At 46.1% G+C, this 12,086-nt stretch overlaps 1 protein-coding gene across 1 annotated transcript in view; it reads left to right on the top strand.

Annotated features, from left to right (window-relative positions):
• Positions 1–11,412, top strand: part of PSMD12 (proteasome 26S subunit, non-ATPase 12) — a 32,673-nt gene extending 21,261 nt beyond the window's left edge. Inside the window, exons 9-11 of the mRNA XM_068264045.1 lie at positions 6,601–6,775; positions 7,816–7,893; positions 10,980–11,412. Coding sequence (XP_068120146.1) covers positions 6,601–6,775; positions 7,816–7,893; positions 10,980–11,189 — 463 coding nt within the window. The 3' untranslated portion in view covers positions 11,190–11,412. The remainder of the gene's footprint in view (positions 1–6,600; positions 6,776–7,815; positions 7,894–10,979) is intronic.
• Positions 11,413–12,086: the final 674 nt, after the last annotated feature.

Here is a 12,086-nt window from a genome sequence, read left to right on the forward strand (position 1 = left end):
TAATTATAGGGTTTTTTTGTATTCTGTTTGCTAAAATGATTGCTAATATTTTGTTTTAAATCTGATGGAGATGAGCCTATATGAATCACACTTGTCTGTCTGGGTTTTTATCTATCTCAAAGTGGACCTCAAGCACAGGACAGAAGTAAAACAAAGAGAAATGTATCCTGTATGTATTTATAGAGTTTAGCCTGTCTAATTCCCTCTTATCTGTGACTAATCATCAGTGTAATTTGATCTCAGCGGTGTCAGCTCGGGAATCTCCTCTGCTACGGCAGAGCATCTAATTTGTAAACACAGGATGTTAAAGTAAACCCGAGACAAAAGAAAATAGGTTTTATACATACCTGGGGTTTCCTCCAACCCCCTTCAAGCTGCTCGGTCCTTCGCCGTCCTCCACCGCCTCCCAGATCCTCCACACTTCAGTCCGGTAAATCCGACAGTCAGAGCAGGTGCCGTCTGGCCGCATGCATTCACCCAGCCTGCGCAGTAGTACTGTGCAGGTGCAGAACTCTACTGGTGACGGGAGCGCGCATGTCCTGATCGCGTATGTGCCGACTGACGGAATTACCGGACTGAATTGCGGAGGATCCAGGAGGTGGTGGAGGACGGCGAAGGACTGAGCAGCTTGAAGGAGGTTGGAGGAAGCATCAGGTACGTATAAAACGTTTTTCTTTCGTCTCAGGTTTAACAATCTGTCTACTTCCATGAAAGCAGAAAGTAGACACACTGCAGACTTATTGCAGGATTTGTATCAGCTGTAACAAATGTTTTTCTTAAGGGCTCATTTCCACTATCGCGAATTCGCATGCGTTTTTCGCATGCAAATTCGCATAGCAATACAAGTGAATGGGACTGTTTCCACTTGTCAGGATTCCTTTGCGTTTTTCTGTGCAGAAAAAATTCGCATGGCAGAGCCATCAGAATTCGCATACCGCATACCGCTATGCGAATCGCATACAATGCATTTAATAGGAAATTCGCATGAGGTTTGGGTATGCGAATTTTCATGCGAATTTTCATGCGAATTCGCACAGAAACAATGGAAAAGCACACCAGCACTGCCATGGTTAAATTCGCATACATCGTCATCCATGCGAATTCGCGTGCGAATACGCATGAAAATTCGCATGGACCCGCATGCGAATTTCGCATCCGCATGCGAATTTTTACCGCGGCGATTCGCACCGCACAAGTGGAAATGCAGCCTAAAAGTCATTATGCTGATCTTTTAGAGCAGAGAGGAAGTTCAGGTCTTCTTTAAGTACCGTAAACCTGGATTTAAATGCAAAAAATAACATACTTGGAGAGAAGGAAGCCTCTGCATCCTCCAGACTCTTCCCTGTCCTCCTTCACCAGGCTGTTATAGCACAGAGATCCCCGAAGGCAGCTGATGCACTTTCTGCGCAGCAGCATGGATCCACTCCGGCTTTGGCAGCAAAAGCCCAGCCCGATCGGGCCCATGCACAATAAGCTATTACACTTACAAGTAGACTGTTCTTTTATTATAGTTCTCAATCCTGTTATTCGAGGTGGATGCCGCTGTATTGCAGCTCTGTTGGGAGGTATTTTTTTATGCTTTGCATAATTTACCTTTTGCTGGAGAACGACCACTTGCAGAGTTACTTAACCACTTCAGCCCTCAGTCGTGTTTCACTTTATGCATCCGAGCAATTTTCACCTCCCATTCAGGACAGGTAGGAGCCTTCGTGTTGGTCCACTTGTATCATCAGGTTGTAGTACTTCAGCTCAGGCATAAGCACAGGGAGATTCTTGCCTTTGCCATTGATCAGAGCTTCTCCTGCTTTCTTCGTGTTGGTCCACTTGTATCATCAGGTTGTAGTACTTCAGCTCAGGCATAAGCACAGGGAGATTCTTGCCTTTGCCAATGATCAGAGCTTCTCCTGCTTTCTTCGTGTTGGTCCACTTGTATCATCAGGTTGTAGTACTTCAGCTCAGGCATAAGCACAGGGAGATTCTTGCCTTTGCCAATGATCAGAGCTTCTCCTGCTTTCTGCAGTGAAAATAAACAATTTTACACACATGCAAAAAGATTTTAAAATGGTAAGAAGCGGCGCTAGTGAGTTAATTAAGCTGCAATATTCCAAAAAGGGTTTCCCCAAACCTTTAGCTAAATAAAATAGTAAAAAAGGGAACATGCGCTACTAAAATACTAATTTCTTTTAATCAATTAGATCAAACAGAATAAAATGAAAATTATTCTTAAAATTCACAGATCCACTTGAATACAATCTACACTCATACCACCCATACAATCTCACCCAATCTAATGACCAAACACACGTAACCCTCTAAAACCATGAGAAAAGAAAGCTTCTCGATCTCAAAAAAGCAGTTCAAATTTGCTGGCAAGATCCGGAATTTTAAAAGGCAGCTGTGGGTGTACAAGTCCTTAGGCAAAGGATCCCATTTATCCGTGATAATGGTAACAAAATTTCTTTTGTAAAGTCTCCTCCACTATATGAATGCAACAATAGGACCGGTCCTATAGGAGCTTTATACAAATAGGTAGCCGCTGAGCGCTTCCACGGCTCACAACTCTTCTATATCTTGACAAACGGAAAACAGAGTTTATTAGTATAGCTCCTATATCTTTAAGGTGACGTCACCTGCAACAAAGACACTACGAGCGGCGAGTCCCGGAAGAGCGAGCGTCACCACTGGAACTGCCAGTGGGAAGTGACGTAGGCCGCCGGGCACCGCTAGAGTTTAGACGGAGAAAGAAGGCTCTGAAGCTCCCAGCTACACGGATAGCGGAAGAAAGGGACCTGAGCATCCAACGTAAGGTACTTTGAGTGGACTTACACTATAGTAATCATCGCAAAAATTAACAAGCTTAAAGGGACACTTAAGTCAAACAAAAAAAATGAGTTTTACTCACCTAGGGCTTCCAATAGCCCCCTGCAGCTGTCCGGTGCCCTCGCCGTCTCCCTCCGATCCTCCTGGCCCCGCCGGCAGCCACTTCCTGTTTCGGTGACAGGAGCCGACAGGCTGGGGACGCAAGTGATTCTTCGCGTTCCCAGACACATTAGCACCCTCTATGCTGCTATATGGTATATGATATATGCTATAGCAGCATAGATGGCGCTATTGTGGCCAGGAACGCGAAGAATCACTCGCGTCCCCAGCCTGTCAGCTCCTGTCACCGAAACAGGAAGTGGCTGCCGGCGGGGCCAGGAGGATCGGAGGGAGACAGCAAGGGCACCGGACAGCTGCAGGGGGCTATTGGAAGCCCCAGGTGAGTAAAACTCATTTTTTTTTTGTTTGACTTAAGTGTCCCTTTAAGGCTAATTATTCATAGACATAGAGGACCGGTCCTATTGTTGCATTCATGTAGTGGAGGAGACTTTACAAAATAAATTTTGTTACCATTATCACGGATAAATGGGATCCTTTGCCTAAGGACTTGTACACCCATGGCTGCCTTTTAAAATTCCGGATCTTGCCAGCAAACATGTAGATGTAGTTTTACTATTTGGCCACAAGATGGCAACCATAAGTTTGTTTACATTACGTCACTCTAAGCCAGGGCTGCCCAATAGGTCGATCGCGATCTACCGGTAGATAGCGACCGCCTGCAGAGTAGATCGCGGCCAAACAGCGGCTGTCAGATTTTGCTGCCTCTGCAGCATCAGTGAGGAGAGAGGAGAAGGGAGAGGCGTGGCTGTAGGGGAGGCATGGCTGAAGGAGAAATGAGCAAATGAGGATACAACATCTCCTCCCCTCCAGGCTGCGAGAAATCTCTCCTCCCCTCCAGGCCACATGTGACTACTTGCAGAGTCTCTTCCAGGATTGCCGGTGTGTGTTGTAGCAAGAGTTCCCGGCTAGCAGAGAGCAGAGAAAGCTCTCCTTAGGTCAGTAGTGCTGCTCAATAGCAGAAAAGTTTCTCTGAGTCCCTGCCTCTGCTGCTGGCAGCTGTCTGCACAGCATGTTTCTTCCAGCCTCTGCCGACTGATCAGGTTTTAGCTGTGCTGCAGTTGCATGTAGCTCCCTCATTGCTGAGGATGCCTCTGTAATAAGCTGGTCACCCTTCCAGGAAAACAGCATGGGGTCACAGGAGCAATGGGAGAAAGGGGAAGCCGTTCTCCAGGCAAGGGATTGATGTTGATGAGAATTAGGTGGGAAGCAGGGAAGGAGAGCGTGATTTTTGGCTGAAACTAGAACCCAGCATTTTGTAAACCATTATCCTGTAAATGGCACTGGGACTCTGCTTTGAAGTGCAAATGCATTGTTGGGAGCTGCTCAGATGCTGGTGATATGGTAGCAGAAGTTCTGTGTTTGTCTACTGGAGGTTAACTGTATAGCCTGAATCTGGGACAGGCAGGAATTACTTTTTCTCTGTGCACAACTATGCCTATCTATGCTGGGATTGTGTGTGTGTGTGTGTGTGTGTGTGTGTGTGTGTGTGTGTAGGGGGGGGGGGGGGGGGGGGCGTGGTAAATCTCCTGGGCTCAGCAGTTTTGAAAGTAGCTCGCGAACCAAGAAAGTGTGAGCGCCCCTGCTCTAATGCTACGTACACACATGCGACAACGATCGTTCGTTAAGAACGACTAACGAACTTTTAATTGATGAAAGAACGACCTAACTAAAGTTAGTTTTAAAAGGTGTGTAATGATCTGATCGTTAGAACGAACGTTACATCACAAAAAGCAACTATTGCGCCTGCGCATAAAAAAGAAGTTTCACGAAGAAATAGTGAAATGCGCATGTCAAGCCTAGTACGAACGATCGTTTCCAACGATGTACTACTTTTGCAAACGATCGTCGTTGGTTAAAATCCGCCGAGACAGAACTTTCTTTTGTAGCGATTTGGCTCGTTCGTCGTTTGCCTTAATAGTCGGTGGTTCGTTTTTTGTAACGATCGTCGTTGGTAAAGATCGGGGAACGATCGTTACAAACGACTATAGTCGCATGTGTGTACGCACCTTAAGCGTGGCATGTACGCTTAGAGGGACGTGGGGGGGTGATGTCAGAGGCAGAAAAAGCGAGGCTTCTGAGAGAAGCTGTTGCTTTTTCTGCCAGGGAAAGGGATCAATGATCAGACACCATGTCCCGATTCATTGATCCCCGGGCTAGCGAACTGCGGCCCGGGAGCGTGCGTGATTGGCCGCGGGAGTGCACATGCGGCATTTTGGACATATACTATACGTCCAAAAGGCCTAAATGGTTAAGTTGAAGAAAAAAAAATGTAACTTACCTTCTTGCAGCCCCTTGCAGTCATCCTGTGTCAATGCTGTACTTCCCTCCAGCTATGAGAAGGATGCCGCAACCTTCCATCCAGCAGTGGCAATCCCCTCAAAGTTGGCCGGCCACACATGTCCTTATCTCATCCCCTTCTGAGTATGGGAAAATCGCTACTGTAAATGTGCAGATGGCTCCTGACAACAGGTATGCAATCAGGTCCTCCGCATGTGCAGTAGCCTCCGACTGGCCAGCTCTGAGGGGGTTGTTGCTGCTGGAGGGTCGTGGGAGGACCGGCGTGAGCACAGGATGACTGCAGGACGCTACAAGAAGCGGCATCCACATCTAATAAAAGGATTTAAAACTATAATAAAAGAACAGCCTACTTTGTAAGCATAATGGCTTATTGTGGCTCTTTTTAGGAGATAAGCCAACACTCTACTTTTTATTACACTGGAGTGCCATTGTGGTGTTTACAGTTTTTGTTTAACAGACACACTGGAAATGGAAAAACTCCAATATCTAATAATCATTGCAGTGTTTACACCACACCAGCGAGCGGCATTAGCAGGCAGCGTTGCTTTCCTGCAGGCTTCTATGCCTTTCGGCCCAGCCACACTGTGCGTAAGCCTGTTGTGTCTCTTTTTTTATTAATTCCCAGAAATGGACTTTGTATCTGCGCAGATTTCTCACTAGAGCTCCAGAAAAAAAAGAATCTAGCTTTCGATATTAAAGTGAACCTCCGGACTAAAAATCTACTCAGCAGCACTGAAAAGGCTTGGTGTTTCTTTAACGGTTTCACAGCATCAGAAATTTTGTTTTTCTTACAGAAGCTTAATTTTTAGCCTCACAGAAGAAAACTGCCCGGGCGTTTTACCCCTGATGCTGTGCAAAGCATGATGGGATTTCTGATGATGTTCTCCTTCTGCTGTTTTTTTTTGCTTGTTTAAATTTTGAATTTGAGATTTGAAACCTAGCGCACGCAGCTGGGAGGGGTGACCAGGACAGTTGGAACTGTCATGTTCCCTGTCACCTCCTTTCAACCAAAAAGATGCTGCCATCATGAAATCACAAACATTTGCCTGTTCTTTTTAAACACTGTGGGTAAGAGATTTACCTATCTATTTTAAGTAACATAATTAATGTAACTTAATGATAGTATGTTTGTTTAGGCTGAAGTTCCCCTTTAATGCACTTCATCCTTTTTCTGACTTTTGTCATGAAAGTTTGTGAATTCCAGTATGATTAGCCTGCGAGGTGCTCCTTGTTTTGGGGTGGGGGGTAATTTATATACGACACGACAAGGGTACCCATAGTATCAGGACTGGAGACTGATGCGACTCCTGCCTGGGAAGGTTGCAGCATTGTCACTTATGGAGCTGCCTCTTGTCCCCACAGAGACCTGCTGAAGCTGTTCACCACCATGGAGCTGATGAGATGGAGCACACTGGTGGAGGACTATGGCAAGGAGCTGCGAGAAGGCTCTCTGGACAGTGTGGCAACTGACGTCTTCAGCTACAACGAGGAGGGGGAGAAGCACTGGAAGGACCTGAAGAATCGAGTAGTGGAACATGTACGTTCTAAGCCAGACTTTCAGGCTTTGGTTAAAATGAAACTCAAAACTGAACATGGCAACTTCTTAAAGCATTTATGCTGATTAGTGTAAATTCTAAAGGTCCGCAGACACGCTCAGCCAAACTGCCTGACGTCAATGGTCCTCATGGGGTTGGAGGAAGCCCCAGAAAAGTATAAATCAGGCAGTTCATGTGGTCTCAGGTTTCTGTTCCCTTAGCCTCAATGGAAGCACTGGCCCTGGTTACACTTTAATAAGGGTGCCTATGGCAGTCCCCAAATTGTCTGTTTCTGCTTAGTCAGCCTCTGGTGGGGTGACACAATATTATTGCAGAAGCCAATATTCTTGCAGAATCACACAATTCTGCTCACCCCATTATGCCTATTATGTACCCCCTTATTAGATAGGATGGCAGGGGACTTGTGGGAAGAGGTATGTCTCATACTCCATTAAAATTTCTATTTGCTGATGATTGGAGGGGGCATGGCTATTAAATCTAATAACTGCCTTCTGCCATCCTATCTAATAAGGGGGTACATAATAGGCATAATGGGGTGAGCAGAATTGTGTGATTGAGGGTGTTGCTAATGGTTGGTCTGATCCTATATCCAGTGTTCAGGAGGCTTTTGGGTATTAGATTGAGAGGTGAGTCACAACACCCTATGGTTAAAGACCCTTTTATGCGAGTAGGGTGAAGGGTTTGGGGGTTGGCTGTACAGTAGTAGGTTAGATTTGGGGAGAGGGGAGCAGAAACTAGAAGAAAAAAAAAATCACGGAAAAGGGCATTTTTAAAAACAAAAACCAAACAAACACTCAACTGCTCCCAGTGTTTCTGTCGCTTTCAGACTGTATGAAGATCAGTAGATCAGGCCCAGAGTCTCTCCCTCATTGCAGACATGTTCTGACCTGTCCTCTCATCTGCTGGCTGTATATTGCAGCCAACGTTCTGCTTCAATAACAAGTGATAAATTACAGTGAACACTTGCAAAGAAAGCATCACTGTCTCTCTAGCTAACAGTCTGCTGTGTTTGTGTTTGCAGAACATCAGGATCATGGCCAAATATTACACCCGGATCACAAGGAAGAGGATGGCCCAGCTGCTTGACCTGTCTGTCGATGTGAGTAATGTGTGATAAAACCAAGTGTAATGACAGCAGAAAACCTGCTTACTGCTGCAGCTGCGAGGGGAGCTTCCTGATGAGTTAAATGACCATTGGAAACTCTAGACAGAACGTTCACCTAAGAAAGTAAAAGCAGATTGGTTAGTCAAAACCGCATTCAGGCCCAGTGCACACCAAAAACCTCTAGCAGATCAGCGAAACGCTAGAGGTTTTTGAAGCAGATTTTCAGAGCGATTCTAGGCATGTTTAGAGAGATTTTCTAAACGTGCCTAGCGTTTTTGGAGCGTTTTTGTGTAGCAGATTTCATATATTGTTAAAGTAAAGCTGTTACTGTACAGCTACTGTAACAAAAACACCTGGAAAACAGCTCTGATCTAGCGTTTTTTCAGAGCAGTTTTCCACTTTCCTATACTTTGAGGCAGAAACACCTCAGAAATCGAAAAAATGCTGCAGCCCCCGAGTTTGCGTTTGTTGAAAAAACTAACCGCTCTGGTGTGCACCAGTCCATTGAAATACTTTAGCCAAGCGATTTTCTATCCCCAACCAGTTTTCTATCCCCAAGCGGTTTTAAAAACGCTCATGAACCGCTCTGGTGTGTACCAGCCCTTAGTGTTTTTGCTCTGATTTCCAGGGGTGTTTTTTTTTTCTTCTCTATCTTGTGTAAATAAAGTTTAAACTACTTGCCGTGTCTCCCAAGGTCAGTTTCCGCTTACTTCTGGTGCATAGCCCCGCCCCCTAGCACAAAAGGTCATAGGTGCTTCTCCATCTCCAAATGTAGAAAATCCAATGATCTCTTGTGCTAGGGGGCAGGGCTATGCACCGAAACCTGGCGGAAATGGATCTTGGGAGACACGGCAAGTAGTTTAGGAGTCGGGATTGTCGGCGATCCCAGAGCGCAGCTAAAGGCATTTTACTATTGTTTACCGCCCTTCAGAGGAGTTGTTGGTTTGTGGGAGGAAAATGGTCCACAGCAATCCCAAGCGGACAAAGCGAGAACATAGAAAGCTCTATGCTGTCCTGGCTGGAAATTGAACCGGGGACTTTGCAAGGCAAACGTTCTAGCCACTTAGCTGCCAGTTTGTTCCCAAGAGCGTGCAGTTAATTTCAGTTCCCTTGTATTTCAGACAGATACGATATCCGATTTAATCAGTGAGGAGTGGAATGACCGGGGTTAACTGACACTTGGCTTTCTCTGACATTCGTCAGTGCAAAGCCAGCATGGGTGATCGCAATCCTGTCTGAGCATAAATCTGATAGCGATCAGGTGATGGAAGGCGGTAAATTGATCACTACTCCTCAGTTGATTTCTGATGGCAGAAACTTTCAATTAACCAGATTGCACCACTATTGATCAGTGGACCAGCCATCTTTTTTATATGAGGAATAGCAATACAGGGACCTTATAACTGAAGAAACTCCACGTCTGAGCACTTTACAGCTACACATGGTCGATGAGTGGCTACTAACTTTGAGCTGATGCAGATTTAGTTAATGCAAATCTTTGGAGCTTGCATTTGAATCAGTAAGTGTAAGGCTTTCTATTACCGCGGTACGGAATGGCGGAAGGTTGGGTTAATCACTTACCCACTTGCCCCTTGATTCATTGTCAGAAACTCTGTCCCATCATAGGCAAAGCTGCCATGCGTTTTTTTTTGTTTTGTTTTTTTTTTCCCCAACTGTGGCCAACCCCACCTGTGTCACTGTGGCCCACTCCAGCTCATAGGCCATCGGTTACTTAATGGCTGCCTAGCTGGCGCAGGCCACAACGACGCAGGAGGACACAGAACTTAAGAAAACTTGGAAAATTGGCCACTGCTGTCTTGCATATGAAGGAGGATGGGGTTTTTGATCATGAATACATTTTGGGATGGTGATTGTTCAATCTTATAACCTTCCGCCCTGTGCATTAGTAATAGAAAGCCTTAACGAGAACCAGAGGTGGCTTCCTAAGAATATCTGCATACAGAGGCTGGGTCTGCCTATACTGCCCAGCCTCTGTTGCTATCTCAATCCCCCCCTAAGTTCCCCCTGCGCTCTGCTATGCCTCATAAATCACAGCCGCGCTGTCGACACGCAGCGTGTCGCAGCGGGCTGTGTTTACGTATGTACTGTCAGTCTCGGCGCTCCCCCGCCTTCTGCATAGCTCTGGTCCCTTCCCTCCCCGCTAATTGGAGTGAAGGGACGCAGGCAGGGACCGGAGCTATGCAGGAGGCGGGGGGAGCGTGGAGAGTGACACTATAGAGGTAAACACAGCCCGCTGCGACACGCTGCGTGTTGACAGCGCAGCTGTGATTTATGGGGCATAGCAGAGCGCAGGGGGAACTTAGGGGGGGATTGAGATAGCAACAGAGGCTGGGCAGTATAGGCAGACCCAGCCTCTGTGTGCGGATTTCATTCTTAGGAAGCCACCTCGGGTTCTCTTTAAATTGCAGGCTCTTGCACAGGCTTTCTTTCACCAATGGTCCTCTTTTTAAAGAACTTCCGATGTGAAGTTAAAAATCATTTTTTTTTTACTCACCTTTCAGCCCTTCGCAGTACCTGATTTCCTCGCTGTTGACCCGCTGGCCACCCGTGATGTCCGGGACCCCGTCAGAGAGTTGGGTCTTTTGCGCCTGCCCAAACATTCGTGACTGCGCATCCACGTCATCTCTGCTTGTTCTACGCCTGCGCACAACTACTGCGCAGGCACAGTACACGCCAGATGACGTGAACGCTCAGGCGCAGAAGACCCGAACCGCTGGCGTGGTCGCGATCATCACGGGCGGCCAGGGGGACAATGCGGAGGACCCGGGGCTGCGGCAAGGCACTCAGATGGCTGCAAATGGCTGAAAGAAGGCCCAGATGAGTAAAAATTAGATTTGTAACTTCACATCGGAAGTCCTTTAAAGGCATACCTTAGCGCTCCTAAAATGTATGTGTAGCAGGCACTTGCAACAACCTCAGATTATTGGGATTTTATTGATCTCTTTAGAATAAACATTTGGGTTGGTTAATTTGGCCGGGAAGCTGAAACTTGATCTATACACAAATGTATCAAACTGTTTTAGCGACTTGTTAACAGCGCTAGTTTGTGTCCTTTTCAGGAATCCGAAGAATTCCTCTCTAATTTAGTTGTGAACAAGACCATCTATGCCAAGGTGGACCGACTGGCTGGCATTATTAATTTCCAGAGGCCAAAGGACCCCAACGACCTCCTAAATGACTGGTCGCAGAAATTAAACTCTCTGATGGCGCTGGTAAATAAAACGACACATCTCATAGCGAAAGAAGAGATGATCCATAATCTGCAGTGATATCGGGTGACCTCACAGAAAAGGAATGGATGGTGGGAGCGGCGGTGCCTGTTTGGAGCCTGGTCACATGGTTTGTGATGTCATGCAGGCACCGCAGGTTTACAGTTTGGGCTGCTGCAGTGTATAGTATGTTTTTTATGTTACTTTGTAAGTGTAAAAGAACCTAGAGAATGTTATGCTCTTTTTCGTTTAACATTAATAATAAAATCTACACATTCTGTTACGTGCGTAAGCGTTGTTGTGGATTTTTTTCTTTTCAGTATACATTCTGTGTGACAGAATCGCCTGTAACGGGTACAAATCTCTCACTAGCCATTAATAACCGCTGCAATACAATAGTATGTAGCGACCAGTCGCTTTCATACACTGGATTAAAGTGAACCTAAAGTCAGTGAAAAAAATGAGATTAACTCACCTGGTACTTCCCTCAGCCCCCTGCAGCTGATCGGTGCCCTCACAGCCCCGCTCCGATGGTCCAGGACCCGCCGGCGAACACTTCCGGTTGGCCGTCACTGGCCGACAGGCATGGAAACGCGAGTGATTGTCGCGTTCCCAGCCTGTATATCGCCCCCTATGCTTCTATTGCGGCCATAGCAGGGGGTAGCCCCAGGTGAGTTAATCTCATTTTTTTTCACTGACTTTAGGTTCACTTTAACGCTTACGATAGAAGTGGGTGAACGGACACAAATACTCCCCAGTGACCCGGCAATTGTTTTTTTTACAATTCATCATTTCGCCACTATTTATTGCTCGGTCATACAATATACCACCCAAATACATTTTACCTCCTTTTGCGACTAATAGAGCTTTCTTTTGGTGGTCTCCTATTGCTGCCTTTTTTTTTTTTTTTTTTTTTTTATTGATTGAAACTTATTATTGTCGTGATTTTTAATTAAC

Source organism: Hyperolius riggenbachi, chromosome 12, assembly GCF_040937935.1.
Source record: "Hyperolius riggenbachi isolate aHypRig1 chromosome 12, aHypRig1.pri, whole genome shotgun sequence".
Taxonomy (NCBI): domain Eukaryota; kingdom Metazoa; phylum Chordata; class Amphibia; order Anura; family Hyperoliidae; genus Hyperolius; species Hyperolius riggenbachi.